We start from the raw sequence: 18,005 nt of genomic DNA, 5'->3' as shown, positions 1-18,005 counted from the left end.
TCTCTAAGATGTTAACAGTAGCCATCTCTAGATGATAAGATTTTGGGTAATGTTTTCTTTAATTTTGTTTTTGTAGTTTCTTTGTATTGTCTGAATTTTATTTTTACACTGAACAGTTACTTTTACAATCAGAAAAAGAAAACAATGCTACTTTTAGCGTGGAAAAGAAATGTTGAAAATAAGAAAGTCTCATTAAAAAAAAATCTTCAAGTTTCCTAAAAGATGCTCATTGTAAAACAAATAGAAATAAAAAAAATCAAAGTCTTGTATGAGCAAAGAAAAAAATTGTTCAATTGCCTCCATAACTGAGCCATATAATGTACTGACCACAGTTAACAGTCAAGGGAAGAAGGAAACCTTTTTAGGGAGGAGCACGTGTGAAATCAAAGATCTCCTGCCCCAACATGGGGAGTGTGCAAACTTTTTAAGTGCCTGAAGTATAAAGTATCTCTTTCACTATCATTTTAATCCAAGCTACAGATGGTAGTTGATTTACAGGTACAGTGTTTCTAGTCCCATAGCTCATAGAAGAGAGAAAACTTCCATTTCTGATAGTAAAGAAATGATGGCTTGATTCACCACAGCAATTTCTGTTAAAAAAAAAAAGAGAGAGAGAGAGACAGACACCGTTGATCACAGTATAACACACTTTATTCCATCGTGATTGGCGTACTTGCAGGATCAGGACAGCAAGAGACTAACATCAGTGCAGAACTTCTCTGGACTAAAGGGCCGCGAAAGGCATTACTGGTTTTGGCACACAGAGTGTATCACCACACATTAGTTGGAACAAGATGGTCACGAAAATAAAATGCACAAACCTAACACCATGTGGAAATCAAGTCTGAGTTCTGTAGACCGTTAAAGAGTAAATAATTACAAAGACTAACATGCAACTCTAGATAAGTCACAGTATTCATTTATAAACTATCTTCTCCCCTTAGAGATGAAGAGATGGCCTCAGAAATCTGTTCACTGTAGATTAAAAGAACAATCAATACACGTTAGCGAGATCTACCTATTGATTTCTATAGCAATCCATCATAGTTGAAGGAATGATGCTAAATAATGTACTTTCTCTATATTGTCCTTATTAAATTGAATCATACTGACTGATCAAGTAATTCAACTTTTACTTACTTAAATACAATTACTAATGTCTTTATAACATCAAAAAGCAATTTTTGTTATTTATCTATCCTTATAAATCACAACGGACGAGAGGGGAACCTATGTACCAGGTTATCGTTCCTCTTCAAAGATAACATTATGCTGATGAGAACACCCAAGAAGTCATACTACTGTGCTGCGAATATTTTAGATTTTCACACCATCATATCACATAGGGAGTCCAAAGAAGCCAGCCTAGTCCGAGACACAGAATGCAGAATAAGATTCTTAGAAGAGAATAAGATGCAGAATAAGATTCTTAGAAGAGGCACACAGATTCTAAGTGATTTCTTGAGAAAAAGAGAAGAGGGAAAGAAGCAAAGGAAAAGTGAAAAACAGTTTTCCGTAGAACAAATTACTAAAAAAAAAAAATCTATTCACTTGCAATTGACTAAACATAATAGAGAACAAATAGTTCTTTAATTTGGGATGACAGAAGTAAAGACATGGACAATTATATGCCCCTGTGGATTAAGCCAAAACTAGTGGATTGGGTTAGCTCTCTCGTGGTTGTTTTTGAGATGTTGAACTCTTGTAAGGGGATTTCTGCTTTTGCCCACATGAGGCCATATTTAACCCCAAGGGGTAACTGTAAACGCTAAGGACAATTTTTCTTTATTAACGTGGGCATGTAGGTAACATTTATTCTCTCTCTGGTAAAAACATATTACTCACCCATGGTAAAATAGTTGGAAATATGACATTGACCAAGATATTGTTTATTCATAGGAATGCATATAACTAGATATTTGCATGTGAAATAAATTTTAAAGTTAAGCAACAAGGAAGAGGAGTAGGAGAAGGAATTTCTTCAAATTCTGGCAAAAAAATCATCAAATAAATGAAAAAGACAGAGTGGTTAAGGATGTATTGGTTTTCTCAGAGGTTTACCACTTCCATTTACTAAGGGGGAGAGGAAATGAAGGTAATTCTCTCTTGATCTTCAAAAATAAGGAATGTTTGATTACTTACACATAGTTGAGCAGAATAAGACTTGAAGTAGTATTTCTTAATCTCCCTGATTCTCGCTCTTAAACAACCTACAGGCAATACAGGAAAGGTGGGGATGACTAGGAAGTTCGATAACATGCCCGAATCAGTCACCATTCCTTGGAAAGTACCATTTCCCTAGCCTGCTAAAAGGCTGATTCTTCCAGGTTTAAATAAAAGACAATGACCTCTCCCTTCACTGCGGCATTGTTCTATGTAAGAGATTCGTGTCAGTTTAAGGTTGTGCAATTTAAAGGCTAGAGAGGAAAGTTTTAAATTGAATTCCACAGTAAGTACTCATGGGTATTTCAAGGTAAAATTGTCCATTGTTGGTTGCAAGCACCAGGCCAATCACTTCCGGAACTTCCATCTGGCTCACAGATGGACCATCAACAATGGTCCATCAACAATCATTTTTAGACGTTATGTCTCTTTCGAAAGAAATAACTTTACGAGGCTAGGATAATTGCTGGGGGTAGAAGGCTAGAAATAGGATGAGTCACAATAGGAGGAACAGAAATGAGCTGAGGAAAAAAAACGAGACTATTCCCTAAAGTCTGTGTATGGACAATAATGCAACAAAAATTCATGGAATGTGACTTAAAGACTTTTTGTTGTGCCATGGGGTGTTTCCAAGTTTCTTGATCTACGATCCCCTAGCAACCATCTGGTGCTGAATTTCCCTTCCTTGGTGTGATGCCCTACTTCTGGAATTTAGATTTCTGGGGAAACACTGTTAGGATGTGTCTCTGTGCAGTGAGCTCTCCGCCAAACAGCGGCTCTGATTTTGGTCACAGTTCTGCCGAGGGGCCTGTTTGTCCCTCTGGGGGAGAGTTGGGATGTAGCAGAAGATGTTGCCACGAGGCAGAAGAGACAGATGGTGGACAGGGCAAACCTGTAGGAAGGTATCCAGAAGGCAAGACCCCTGATTTTTCCCAAGGTCAAGGTGATTCTGATAGAAGTGGGAAAAGTAAAAGAAAGTAACTGGAAAAAAAGTTTTTAGAGTTCGCAAGAAAAAAAGGGAATGGAAAAAAATCCATGGACCAGGGAATTTCATAGGAAGCAAAAATGATTAATGGTATAAAGAAAAAAAAAACCCCCAAAACCCAGCTTATCTGATTGATCAAGAAGACATTCTTCGGCATATGTTGGCAACTACATGATTTCCACATTGATAACACAAACACTAAATGAGTGTTTCCTTACAATCATTAATCACATTTCAATAATTCATTAGCTCTATATTTTCTAGGTTGCTAAATTCATTTAGCAAATCCACAGCTTCAGTACCACTGTGAGGGGAGAGAAGGAGGTTGCAGAACAAAGCAATTACACTCAAAATTAAACTTTTGTAAACCAGAGTTAGTAGCACAGTGGCACAGTAGATTGTCAATGAAAACGACAGGAGTGGGGACAGCTGTTGGCCTGTGAGTGCAGTATTGCCAGCTGCAGGGAGGGACTGCAACTCAGGAGTCTGCCTTCTTGTTAATTAAAATCGAGCAGCAGGTGAGCAGCCCGTCCACCTTTTCCAGTTCAGAGAGGCTCACAGGGATCAGCATATGGTCCTTCAGCTTTTCATAAACCTAGAGTAGGGATCAAGGAAAGGGAGCAAGGAGGATTATATTTCTGCTTCTGTCTTACCACCTGCTCCCCACCTGGTGTAGAGAATTAATTTGGTTGTGAATGTGGGCTTTTCAACCCATTTAACCCCAAGATGTGCATGGCAATCTAGACCACACACGTGCTCACAGCCATACCCATAGAGCTAGGAGCATTGGTTAACCACTAACTCTGTGCTTTAACCTCAAAGCCAAGATGTGTCAAAAATGTGGTTGGTAAATGTGCCTTTCCTCTGCTGTTGTCACTGGTAGATTAAGTGATACATGAAAGGCGGTGGCCATGTTTTCAGTCTGAATATTACTCTCTCCCCACACTTTATAACCCTTTCAAGTATACTTTAATGTTTCTTTCCTTACCAACACCACTGGGAAAAACTTGACAAAATATAATTTAAGTGAAGCATTTCAGGCCAAACTGCTTCTAAACCACAGGTGTGAATTTTATAGCATCTTCTGACACTCATAGAAAGCATGTGTCAAAACTTCAAACTAAAGATCCACAGATTTTTTTTCCCTGATGATCAAACAAAGCACTTTAAAAAAAAAAAAATCACTTGAAAACACACTGCCTAAAAATAATCTACCATTCTTCTTTAGGAAGCATTTCATTCCTTAAAATTCACTATGGCGTTTAAGAGTGCTGTCGCTGGACAGAGTTGGGTTCCAAACCCGGGGCTGTCAACTTACTACCTAAAGTGTGACTTCAGTCAAGTGAGCCTCGGATTACATCTCTGAAAGACTGGAATAAAAATGGTGGCCTCACAGGGCTGCTGTAATGAATCAATAAGATAATGCATGTAGCATGCCTGGCACAGTGCCTGGCACAGGGGAAGCCCTCGGTAAACATGGAGGTTACCATTTTCAGGGATGACACGGGGCTGAATTCAGAAGCAGTTAATGAGCATCTGCTTGTCAGACGATCAATGTGGTTGGACAGGCATGAAGCATCCAGAGTTGTGAGACTCCAAGTGAATTCTGTGACACGAGTGCTTGCTGATATCACAGATTCTAGGGTGGGGGTCCAGGAACCTGTATTTTTAAACAACCCTGAAGCATATTAAAGTATGACGCCCATTATTTATCAAGTGCTGGTTAAGCGCAGTCTGGGGTCAGGAGTCCTATATTTTTCTGGCTCACATTTGCAGCCATGGAAATAGAAACTACCTATGGCTCCCTGTACCGTTCTCTTTTTACCTGCGAAGAGGGAGACCCATTATGAGGATAAGCCTAGAAATTACACAGTATTGCACATTTAAATGGTGGCATAAAGTACTAAAATTTTTAAAGCTTAACATGTAAAACAAATAAGATCAATGGTCACTAAAGGCTAGCCCATAATACTTAGTATAAATATCTTGTCCCTTTGGGCAGAGATGAAGGTGCTGAAATGATTAAAAGATAGGGACACTTGAAGGATCTGTGGATGAGCACTGTTTTATCTGCTTGGTGGGAGTAAGTTGAAATTACTAAAGTACGCAGATGAGATTGGCAGAGTGCTCTAAAGACCAGGAAAATTTGGTTAGACCAGGAAAGAACTCCATATCTAGGGACAATTCCCTTGTTGGGTTCCAAATGCAGACTCTTAGAGGGACACTTCATTCCAAGTGTACTCTATTTCTTCCTGTTCTATCCTTTCGACAAAGTATTTTTTTTTACTGCTTGTTATGCTGCATGAGGTGTGCAGCCCCTTCTTTTTGCAGTCCTGACAATGAGCACCCACCACTTTGGGTCTTTCATACGTCTATGCTTTGAGAATCAAATGACCCTCTGAGGAGGGGCAGCTCAGATTTGTCAGAAAACAATGACACAGCTGCCCATCTAATCGTAGGTCTCTATGCTTAATGAGTATATGAGTGTGGGGAAGGATATTTAATCAGAGCTTGAGCACAAGGACTGATGTGAAAAGCTCTGAATAGCAGACATGACCATCTCCATTACTGCGCATGCATTAGTGACCGGTACATTAGTGACATCAATGAGTTAAATAAACTCTCCTTGTGCCCGAAATGATAGTATCCTTTCTGCTTTCCTAATAAATCGATATGTGCAGAGGAAAAGGAAGCCCCGGTTAGTTGTCACTCCATCATGAAAATATTCCCAGGCAGCACGACTATAAGGGAAGCCTCCCTAACTGCAGTGGCCAGGAAGGATGGCATTTTACCTTTGCACTTTCTGGATATTCTTCTGGGGTTCGGTGCAGCAAGACGTGGCCTTTGCTAGGGATATTTAGATATATACAGTTTGCAGCCACGTCATCAGGCACAGTGAGTTTGTCGTAGCGGTGGTCACTCATTTGTTGCATGATCTATAAATAGAAACACAGCAGGCTTAAGCAGAGTGCCTCTCCACACTTTCAAGCAGAAGGAAGTCATTGCACTGGAATAATACAAGGTTGCAACCAATGCCTAAGAACTCTCCTCTGGTGAAGTTCCCATCTTCTAGAGGTAGTCACTTAGAACCAGAAGAGGAAAACCTGAAAAAGCTGTGATTCTTTGGAAGAATTGCAAGGGGACTTCTTGTTCTGTTAAAAGTGGGTGGTGTATAATTTTTCTAGTTTTTGTTCATAAGACCTATCAGTAAGACACAAAATGGCCACATACTATATGAAAGGCCCAGCTGGGGTTTTGATGATATCCTTGGCTGCGTAAGCGGGGCTGACCGGGTCTGTATGAAAAAAGACCTTAACAAAACAAAAAACACCAAAAAAACCCAACAAACAAAAAACAAAAAAAGACTGACAGTAATCAGAATGGTCAATAATCTAATTTAGCAATAACTATATACATGAAAACATAGTTTCCTCTTCTATGAACATTTAAATTGAATTCAATTCACCTCTCTGTTGGCAGGTTATGCCATTAATACAATGTGCATAAAAATCACCTGGAGAGAATGTTAAACTCAAGGGGCTTCATCCCATGCCATCTGATTCCGGTTTGGCAGATTTGAGGTGAAGCATTGACATTTGCATTCTAAAAGCCCTCCAGGTAATTCTCAGACAAACTCCTGGAGCACACTTAGATAAAAACTGCTTTAGTGGGTCTATTAATCAAATAATGGGTTTATTAGTACCTTAGTATAAAATAACTTTAAAAATAACACCAAAAACAACCATGCACAAAATTTAAAATATTGATACCTCATTCTCACCTCTTCAACACAATCAAGACAAATCCCCCCAAATAACTCCCTAAACCACACACATAAAAAAAAAACATCCAAACATCAAAAGCAAAGGAAGTATTGTTTTAGGTTTAGTCATGTAGACTCTTTCCATTCTTTATCAATATTCATATATTGTAAGGAATCAGCGTAAATGTCCTGGAATGGAGGTACAACATGGCTTTTTCCATAATCTGGTTCTGATCTACCTTCCCAGCCAGGTGTCCCTTCACCTTTCAATAGTTTTGCAAAAATTTGCTTCATATTACTAGACCCCAGAAGTAGGTAGACTTCCCATTCAGTTGTGGCGGCATTGGGCAGTTAGATTTGTGGTGTGGAAGAGTGGAAGAGACTCTTCCAAGTGTGATCATGAAGAATGGTATGGAATAAGCCCTTCCTGACTCACCAGTCATGTAAACCGTTCACTTCTCCTAGTATGGCATATGCCAAGGGCCGAGAGAGGCCCAGAGTAATCTGATCACGGAATGGCCTTCGGAGAGAAGGAAACATCAGGAATGGGCATGAGCTTCAGCACTTTATCAAAGGCTGGGAGACACAAAGGTGAACAGGACAGAGATCTAGTGTTTGAAGAGGTCGCAGTCTAATGGAGGAAACTGACAGACAAATAGATAGTTACAATAAGAATAAGCAGGACACTATGTCACTATTTTAGGTTTATTATCTCATGTCAAAATCTCCATTTTATAGATGAAGAAACTGGACTGACAAAGGTCAAATAACTTGCTCAAGGTCAAAGAGGTGATTTCAAACCCAGGTCTGTGTAACTCAAAACCTTCTTTATTAATCATCTCACTTTGTTCTCTCTCTCTCTCTTTTTAGATTTTTTTATTAAAATATAGCTAACATGCAATATTATATTAGTTTCAGATATATACAATAGTTATTCAACATTTATATACTTAAAGAAGTGATCACCATAAGTCCAGCAACCACCTGACACAGTATCATGCTACCACAATATTATTGACTCTATTCCCCCTGCTGTACATTACATCCCCATCACTTATTTGTTTCCTACCTGGAAATTTGGACCTCTATTCCCCTCACATTTCCCCCCCTTTTTAAAAATTTTCAATTACAGCTGACATTCAGTATTATTTTATATTAATATCAGGTATACAGCATAGTGTTTAGACATTTTTATAAGAAGTCCCCCTGACTAGCCTAGTACTCACTTGGCACTATACACAGTTATTACCATATTATTGATTATATGTGCTTTACTTACATCCCCATGACTATTTTGTAACTACCAGTTTGTACTTCTTAATCCCTCACTTTTTTCACCCTGCCCCCCAATTCCCTCCCACCTATCACCCCAACAAATCTAGTACCCATCTGTGCCATAAATAGTTATTAAAATATTATTGACTATAATCCTTATGCTATACCCTATATCCCCATAACTACTCTGTAACAACCAATTTGTACTGTTTAATCCCTTCCCCCCACCCTCAAACCCCCTCTATTTGGCAACCATCAACATGTTCTCTGTATCTATGAATATTTTGTTTTATTTTGTTCTTTAGATTCCATATGTAAGTAAAATCACATTACATCTGTCTCTCTACTCAGCACAGTACCCTCCAGGTCCATCCATAGTGCTGCAGATGGCAAGAACCCATTCCCTTTCATGACTGTGCAATATTCCATTGTATACATGTACCACCTCCTCTCTATCCATTCATCCATCAACAGACAGCCAGGCTGCCTCCTCATCTTGGCCATTGTAAACAATGCTTCAATTAACATATGGATGCACATGTCCCCTCGAAGTAGCATTTTGGGTTTCTTCAGATAAATACCCAGAAGTGTGGATCACAGGGTCCTTCTTTGTCTCTTGTTATAGCCTTTGTTTTAAAGTTTATTTTGTCTAGTATAAGTATTGCTACCCCAGCTTTTTTTTTTTTTCATTTGCATTTTCATGAAATATCTTTTTCCATCCCTTTACACTCTGTCTGTGTGTGTCTTTCAATCTGAAGTGATTCTCTTGTAGGCAGCATAGGTAAGGGTTTTGTGTTCCATTCAGCCCTCCTATGTCTTTTGAGTGGAGCATTTAATCCATTTACTTTGAAAGTAACTGTTGATAGATGTGTAGCTATTGCCATTTTATTATTCATAATTTTGATCTTTTTTTCCAACTTAAAGTAGTCCCTCAAATGTTCCTTGTAATACTGGTTTGGTGGTGATGAATTCCTTTAGCTTTTTCTTGTCTGGGAAGTTCTTTATCTGTCCTTCAATTCTCAATGATAGCTTTTCTGAGTAATTTTGGTTGTAGGTCCTTGTTTTTCATCACATTGAACATTTTGTGCCAATCCATTCTGACCTGCAAAAGTTACCACTGAGAAATCAGCTGACAATCTTATGTGAGCTCCTTTATAAGTTACTCGTTGCCTTTCTCTTGCTGCTTTTAGGATTCTCTTCGTCTTTAACCTTTGCCATTTTGATTATGATGTGTCTTGGTGTGGGCCTGTTTGGGTTCATCTTGTTTCGGACTCTTTGCACTTCCTTAATTTGTATGTCTATTTCCTTTGCCAGGTTAGGAAAGTTTTCAGCCATTATTTCTTCAAATAGATTCTTAATACCTTGCTTTCTCTCTTCTCCTTCTGGTACTCCTATGATGCGAATGTTGTTATGCTTGATGTTGTCCCAGAGGTCTCTTAAATTTGCCTCATTTTCTTGGATTCTTTTTTCTTTTTGATGTTCCCATTGGGTGTTTTCTGCTACCTTATCTTCTAAATCACTGATTTGATCCTGTGCTTCATCCGGTCTGCTAGTGATTCCTTCTAGTATATTCTTCATTTCAATTATTGTATTCTCCACTTCCGACTGGCTCTTTTTTATGGTTTCTATGTCCTTTTTTATGCTTACTATCTCTTCGTTGAAGTTTTAAGTTCCTTAAGCATCCTTATAACTATTGTTTTGAACTCTGTCTCTGATAGGGTGCTTGCTTCCATTTTGTTTATTTTTTTTCTGGAGTTTTCTCCTGTTCTTTTAATTGGGACATATTTTTTTTTTTCTTCTCATTTTAGCTGCCTGTTTGTTTCTATGTATTAAGTAGATCTGCTGTGTCTCCCAATCTTTGCCGGTGGACTTATGTAGTAGATGCCCTGTGGGGCCCTGGCACAGTCTCCCTGGTCACCTGAGCTGGGTGCTCCAGGAGTGTCCCTTGTGTGGGTTGTGTGTACCCTCTTGTTATAGTTGAGCCTTGGTTGCTATTGGCACATTAGTGGGTGGGATAGGCTGATTGGCTGTGGGGTTTTGCCACATCCACAGCTTATAGATTGCTGTGTGGTGGGTTTATCCCACTGAGTGGGATTCACTCCAGTGGGCTCTGGTGCCTGTTGAAACCACCCATCGGGTGTGCCAATTGTGGAATTAACTGGGTGGTGTTCTGCTGTCCTTTTTTATGTCCTTTTTTATGCTTACTATCTCTTCGTTGAAGTTTTAAGTTCCTTAAGCATCCTTGTAAGTATTGTTTTGAACTCTGTCTCTGGTAGGGTGCTGAAGCCAACCTCCAAGTATATTCGTTCTGGGGCCTCTTGGGAGGGGCTCTGGTACAGACCCAGGTCAGCCACTGCTTGTTACTGGTCAGGGACTGACTACGTGGGAGGAGCTACAAAGTTATCCAGTTTTTTGCTGCCTATGCTAAAGTTGGAGGCACTTGGGAGATGCCGTGCTGCAAACCGAGGATGGCTGCCAACATTACTGAGCCTGGGGTAGCTCCACAAAAAGCCAGGACACCACAAGTTCTGCTGCCACCTGCTGGCTCCCTTATGGTTCAACCCTGATAAAGCCGCATGTGGTATACAAGTTGGGTGAGGCAGGGTTTCAGTCACTACAGTGGGAAGAGTTGTGGTCAACAAGTTAATACAGACTCTGGCTTTGTGCCAGTGCTGAGCCTGGAGCTACTCAGCAAAAGTCTCAGAGCACCCCGAGGGCAGCTGTCATCCGCCTGGGTCCTTTGGACTCTAATAATTTTTCAAGAAAGAGTGCAATGTGGGAGGGGCTGGCTGTTCTCAAAGTGCCTCTGGGTTAGGCAAGTTGGGTGGAGAGGGATCTCAGTGAGTCAGCAGGATGGAGGGAGAGGAGCTCACCAGGCCAATCAGATTCCGATTGGGTTGGAGGGGGGAGCTCAACACAAAAAAGATGGTGCCCATCTGCCGGCTACATCAGAGGAGGACCCCACACAGGAAAAATGGTGATTGTCTTCCAGCTCTGCCCCAAAGCCACACCTCTCAGTCTGTCCGCTGTGTGCCTCCAATGCGCCAGAGTTACTGTCCCTCTGCTGCAGCCCAAGTTGAACGCCTGAGAGCAAGTGAATCTGTGTGTGGGCTGTTTAAGAGGGCATCTGTGTTTCCTTCAGCCTTCCATCTCACCTGGATGTTTGGAACCCCCATAGTTTTTCACTCCCAGTTGTTGTGGGGACTCCTCTTCCTGGCACCAGTACTCGGGGCTGGGGAGGCCGGTGTGCATCTGGGGTCTCTCGCTCCTCTGTGGCTGAGATTCCCCTCCTGGTTCTCAACCACCACATGGAATTTGGGGCCAGCCCGTTTTGTGTCTCCACCCCTCCTACCCGTCTTGACGTGGCTTATTTTTATATTCTTAGTTATAAACTTTCTGTTCGGCCAGACTTCAGATGGTTCTCCAGGTTGATTGTTCTATAATCTAGTTGTAATTTTAATGTGTTCATGGAAGGAAGCAGGCACAGTTTTTATCTACTCCACAATCTTGGATCTCTTATGTAGATTGCTCTCTTTCTTGACCTCCAGAACTGAAGTGGATCTTTCTCTCCTACTACCATTACCATCTACTTTTTTTTGCATTCAGTTTGTATTTATTATTTATTCTCTTGTGGTATTATGAATTCTTTTTTCCTATGTAAGCCTATTATGATACAGCATAGTTTGGTGTAGCTATAGGACTTGACTGGATATCTCTCTTGAACTTTTTAGTTTCAATTGTTCTCTGAAAGGATAGGCCCACAGAGTGGATCAGCCGCAGGGTGGGCTCTTGTTAGAGAGCCCTGATTGAGAAACCTTGGATCTGTTTGAATATGTGGACAATTAAGAAGTTAGAGACACTCCTAAAGATGTGTCTCCTATTCTATTCTAAGCACTCCTATTCTAAGCAAATTAACAACATATTCAATTTGGCCCTCTTTACAAAACGGATATGCTCAGAAATACAATGAAGAGCCTTATATAAGAGAAAAATAATCCACACCCACGCTGTTCTCTTCTATTATGAATTGCTATTTAATTATGTCTTATGCAGACTTCCTTTAGGGCTGCTTCAAAACACAGTAATAGTAGTTTCCATTTATTATTGTGTGGGAAGGGGCACATTAAGACCATCGAATCTGGAGTAAGACCTGGGTTTGAGTCTCAGCTGTAACTTTTATGAACTATATAAATTTAAGCTTTTCTTTGTTTTTTGACTTCTTGTTTTCCTCACCTATAAAATTGGGATAATAGTCTTTCATAGTTATTGTGAAAGTTTAATGAAGATAATGTACATAATAAGGCACGTTAATAATCCCTTAATAGCCACTAGTATTTTATCACATGTGACTGGACAAAGTTCAAGTTTCCAGTCTGCAATCCCATCTACTATTCTGGCAAGCTTTAACCTTTAACCTCACTCTTAAAATAACTTGTTTTGGAGGTCAATCTTTATTCTTAAAACCACAGAACATGATACCCATCCTATTCGTATGGTGATTTCTTTAGCTCCCTTCTTTCTAAGACCTACATTATTTAATACATAATCCAATGGTCTTTCAGGTTTAGTATCCCTTCTGCCTGGATCCTGTAGAGAGAAATGCTAGAAAGTTCCCAGACTTTTCAAAATTAGGTCACATTTTAATATTAGTTTTTACAAGTTTCTCTTTCTTTTCAAAAAGAATACTAGGTCCTTGAGTGCAGGTCCAGGCATAATGCAGTGAACAGAGCATGTGCTTTGGAGTCAGAAAGGCCTGGGTCTGAAGCTTTGCTCTGCCACACACTAACTCTGGATCTTGAGCAATTCACTTAAGCTCTCTGAACCTCAATCTCCTCAGCTGTAAAATGGGATGACGATGTCATACCTGTTCCCCATAGCGTAACTTTCAAGATTCCTTTAAAAAACAGAAAGAAACAGGTCATGTATGGGAAGTGCTTAGCACGAGTTCCTAGCATATATTAAATGTGTAATAAATGTGAGCACTCTTCCTTTTTTGTTTCTTGCAAGTCACCTGGCATATCGCAGGTGATCAAAATATGTTTGTAACTCATTGATTCATTTCTTCATTCCTTGCAGAGGATATAGGGAACCTCAGGAGCACACTGGGATGGACTTTGTGATCAATTACATATATGAACGACTGCATTCCCTCAGAAAAACAAGGTGTGGTCTATGGCCAGAAATATAAACACAGTTCATTACTTAAAAGTAAACCAGGCTAAAATCAATGAGGCCAAGGTTTGTCTTCTTCTCTATGCTGTACAGAAGGGCAGTAGTATACTCTGGTCCTAACCCAAATGACTTTGGATGTAAGACAGTAAGGAACAGAGGACCTGGGGTGAACTAGAGAGTGCACAGCACCTAAAAGCATTAAAACAAAGGAAGAAAAGAAATAAAACTTTGTGTATATTGCAAACTGAACACATAGGCCTCCTCTGTCAGTTTATAACTCCGGATTTAGTAAAATAGTCCAGGAACCCAAAAAGCAGATTGGTTTCTTCATGATATAAGTGGGGCGGTTTCTAAACACAAGATGCAAGTTAGGATTTGTCTGACTTTTCAGCCATTACTCTTGGTCCGTCTGACCAGCATGCTTCTTTCCAGGTACAGGGAGTAGGGTTACGCAATGTCTGAATCTCTGCTTACTGTGTCCTGTTGAAGGTGGGCCAAGATAGTCAGTCTTCTCATGTCTGCAGTCAGAACTGGACTGTCAGCCTTCACAGGGATCGGACCTGATTTACCCCAGAAGTTCAGGATTTCTTCTGGACCAGTAAGGAGACAGTGCCCTGGGCCAGAGGTCTACTGATTCCCCAGTGATTCAAGGGCCTCACAAAGATCCTTAAAACATGGTATGTACAGCCATTACCTGGTCAAGCCTAGACACAAACAAAACCAAACCCAGAAAATCTCATATTTCCACTGACTTAATTTTCGAAGCTACTGGGAGAACTGTGGGCAGCACATTTTGGTCTATCACATTCAGGCTCCATTTATAAAGCACTAGTTGGTTTATATAAAAAAAATCACCTACGGCTCTCTGTACAAGATGAGTTGAAAGAGAAAGAAGCATGGCAAGGCCACACCTCATAGGCTGACTATACCTTCAGTGGTCCCATAAGCAGCCTGGGCATATTTCCCACCTCTCAGTCTGACTCATGCATGTCCGGTGGTGACTATGAACCAGAAACATGGAATGTTGTACATTCCAGAGGAAGTGTTACCAAGGATCATTGTCGGTGCTGACTTCTTGTTTATCGGTGAGGGAACAAACTAAAATTCCAAGGCTGTATCTACCTCAGAAAGTACCCAGTTTCTTTGGAATAATGGAGACTATGTTTCCTTTCCCCGGTGTGCTTTATTTACTTGGGCTCCAGCTCTCTCCACGCTCCCTCCTCCACCCTCACCTCCTTGAGTGAACAATCCCCTTCCTCCCCAGCCGCCCCCACTCCAGTTCCTATGTGTTTGCTTTGTTCTTCAGTTACGGGCATTTATTTGAAATTCTAATGACTGCTTTTCCTCACTCTTTAGTGTTTCTCTCTTTACTGGGCTTTATATTTACAATTGAAAGCTTCTGCTGGAAGCATTCCTAAACTACTGACATTGGGCCAGTAATCACACGGGGCTAGAAGAGAGCTCTACGGATACCCTGGGCCACCAAGAAGACAAATAGGTGGGTCCCGGAGCAAAGGAAACCTGCAACAGTCGCTGAAGTCAAAAATGACAAAACTAAAGCTGTCCTTCAAGCACATCATGAGAAGGCAGGGTTCTTTGGAAAAGACAATCATGCTGAGAGAAACAGAAGGCAGCAAGAAAAGAGGAAGACCAGACATGAAATGGATTGATTCCATAACGGAAGCCATAGGCGTGAGTCTGAGCAGGGCTGTGAGGACAGCACATGGTGGACATCTCTCATTCATAGGGTCGCCAGGAGTTGGAGCCGACTCAACAGCCGTAACACACACACTCCCAACCTAGCATTTTTTTGAGAATAGTTTCATTTTTTTCATTCCTGTGAGGAAAGGAATTATAATATCCTTACTGGGGAAATAATTAAATGCTGGGAATACATAAAGTAATTCACTGATAAATTCTACTGAGAGTTATTCGTAACATAAATGCCTTAACAAAACCACCAAAGCCACGTGTGGAGAAAATTTTCAATTAATTTATCAAGGCCACAGGGTTATCATTTTAAGACAGGTTAGAAAATGTGCCCAAAGAAATGACTTTTAATAATAGAACAGGCCCCATTTGGAACAGGGACTGGTTCTGCTTAACTGAAAAGAAAAAAAATACAAAAGGTATGTCAGGCATAGCCTTTCTGAAAAAAAAAAAAAAAAAGGGTTTTAGGAAGTGGTAACTAGATAATAAACAAAAAAGATTTTTTTTCCCATCAAAAAGCTAAAGGTGCTTATTCTAAACACAGTTTCTGTCTTTTGGGACAAAGAACAGGTTTCTCTTTTTCCTGTCAGAGAGTTTGTTTTCTTCTCAAGTATATGTTGTTATTGTCTGAAAAAGACAGCTTGCCATTTATTCATACCTTGGTTCAGGAGATAATGTGTATATACAATGCCGGGTGCTCGCTACTCAGGGAGGAACACACAGAAGAAGATTCAGCATGGTTCTCTAACATCTTTCCTCTGTTGGAACGCCCACTGCTCACTTGGCAGGACATCACCTCAGAGAGCTCGGGCTCCCAAGGAAGGAGCCGCGGCGAAATGGAGGAACAGGCTTTGTTTCCGCTTTGTGGATATCCAGAAGCCTTTGTTACAAGATGAGCATCATTTCAAATATCCTGAGAATGTGGCTATTGGGCCCTTTAGTTCCAGGTTCCAACATTTCTTCCTAAAAAAGGATGTAGGCGGTGTATTGCTCCAGAGCTCTGTGTAAATTAGTGTTCTAATTTAGTGGTTCTTTAAACCACAGGGATTGTACTTCTGTCTTCTCACTGTGCGCAAGCCAGAACTGAAAGGAGAAAGCCCTGAACCTTCCTCAGGCACCACAAATTCCCCAGAGACCCCAGACTCTGGATAATATACAGGAATTCTATAGGGCTTTGGGGGAAGAACTGAGAAATCAAGATGCTCCTCTAAATGCCTTTTCTGACTTTTGTCATTGCCCAAAGGAATCATTCCATTTTGTGTAATAATCATTACTGGAATTGGATGTACGTAATTGGTGTTTGGTTCAATTCAACAGTCCTTTAGGGAGGTTCCCCTTTGGGCTACGCACCATGGCCGTGAAAGGTGGGAAAAAGGAAAGAGATGCAAAGGTAATTTAGTTACAGGCTCTGCCTTCAGGAGATGATAATCTACAATTTAACTCTCGCTGCATTAATTGATTTCAAAATATTTTTCCCAAAATGTGTCAGAAATCTACAAAAACCAAAAAGTTGACATTTTGACTATTTTATGCATTTAATAATAATATTCTGAGCTGCTTTATCTATAAATGACATTATTTTTACGTATAAAAATCTATGGAAATATTCATTCGGAGATATCCAATCCTCACGGCAAAAGGGTTCAGGCAGGACAAGCATGTGAAGGTACATATGTTAGCAGGAAAAAGAAAGCCGACCTCACTTCTATCATAGGCAGCTCCTTAATGGGGAGCATGCAGTAGAGAGGAAATGGCTCGGAGTAGCATCATCTTGGCCCTTTCATGGTCTGTTACACAGCTGCTGGTTTGGAGAAACTGGCCTTGCTTCCCAGAGTGGAGCTGTCACAAAGCAGAGTGGGAAATGTCTGGCTTTCAGCCCAAGAGGATTTACATGGCTAGTTGCATTAACAACCAGGCATTTCCGGCAGTTCCCAACATTTCTGGGAATTTTCTCATCCAAAGGACTGGAAAGCTCCATTCTCTCACTTGTTACTCACGGTTTCTTTGTGTTACATTAATTGTTAAAAAAAAAGAAAAATTCCTAGGCTATGTTCTTTCACAGAACAATTTAAGACTTATTGGTCAAACACAGAGGCAAAGGTGCATAGAAGATACTTAGAATATTTAGAAAATATTCAGAGCACATTTTTTGGCTTGCTCATAATTGATCGTTACGAAATAATACGTATGTATCCTCTCAACGTATCAAAACTGAGATGATATTAAATGCAACAGATTATAGATTCGATTGAGACATACAATATATGATCAAGCACTATTTCATTGCTAATGGATATCTAATATTATCCATTCATTTATTTATTGATCCATCAAGAGTTTATTGAGAGCCTGGCAACAGAGGAGGCATCAGGCCTGGGCAGACCTTTTAAGGCTGAATCAATATAGCTATGGAAAATTCTAGAATTGATATCATGTTTTCATTTTTCATAGTCTTTCTGTGGATCAGGTCAAAATGAACAGAACTGGAGAAAGGTTGTCTTTTAAACACCCTGTCTGAATTAATGGGCTGTCAGATTCTAAGAATGAGGTTACATGATTCTTTTTAGTTTAGTCTGGACATACTTTCAATGTCAAATATTCCCTTCAAAGCTAGCTGCCATCTCCTCCACAAATTCTCTCTCATATTTGGAGCGGCTGCATTTGCTCAGCCTTTTCATGTAAGTGCTTTTATTCACTTACAAGAATATGTGGAGGAAGATTTCTGCTACTCCAACAACACCCATAAATCACACAAACCATTTCTGGAAGGGACCCTCAAAAACCATGGTTTCTGTGAAAGGCTGGGAGAATCTTCCATACTCTTGGAGGACCATCCTGAGCTCTGTGGAGGGCTGGGGAGCAGGGCATGGGTAGAAGGAACAAGGGAGATTTTCTGGGTGAGTCACAGCCCTAAATTTCTGATTTTAGGGATGGAGA

At 40.3% G+C, this 18,005-nt stretch overlaps 1 protein-coding gene across 1 annotated transcript in view; it reads right to left on the bottom strand.

The window, feature by feature from the left end:
• Positions 1 to 633: 633 nt before the first annotated feature.
• Positions 634 to 18,005, bottom strand: part of DDAH1 (dimethylarginine dimethylaminohydrolase 1) — a 130,036-nt gene continuing 112,664 nt past the window's right edge. The window contains exons 5-6 of the mRNA XM_081057516.1: positions 5,941 to 6,084; positions 634 to 3,743 (exon numbers count right to left, since the gene is read on the bottom strand). Coding sequence (XP_080913642.1) covers positions 3,627 to 3,743; positions 5,941 to 6,084 — 261 coding nt within the window. The 3' untranslated portion in view covers positions 634 to 3,626. The remainder of the gene's footprint in view (positions 3,744 to 5,940; positions 6,085 to 18,005) is intronic.

The sequence above is a fragment of the Rhinolophus hipposideros genome (genome assembly GCF_964194185.1).
Source record: "Rhinolophus hipposideros genome assembly, chromosome: 8".
In the NCBI taxonomy this organism is placed as follows: domain Eukaryota; kingdom Metazoa; phylum Chordata; class Mammalia; order Chiroptera; family Rhinolophidae; genus Rhinolophus; species Rhinolophus hipposideros.
This window is presented reverse-complemented; position numbering and strand designations above follow the sequence as displayed.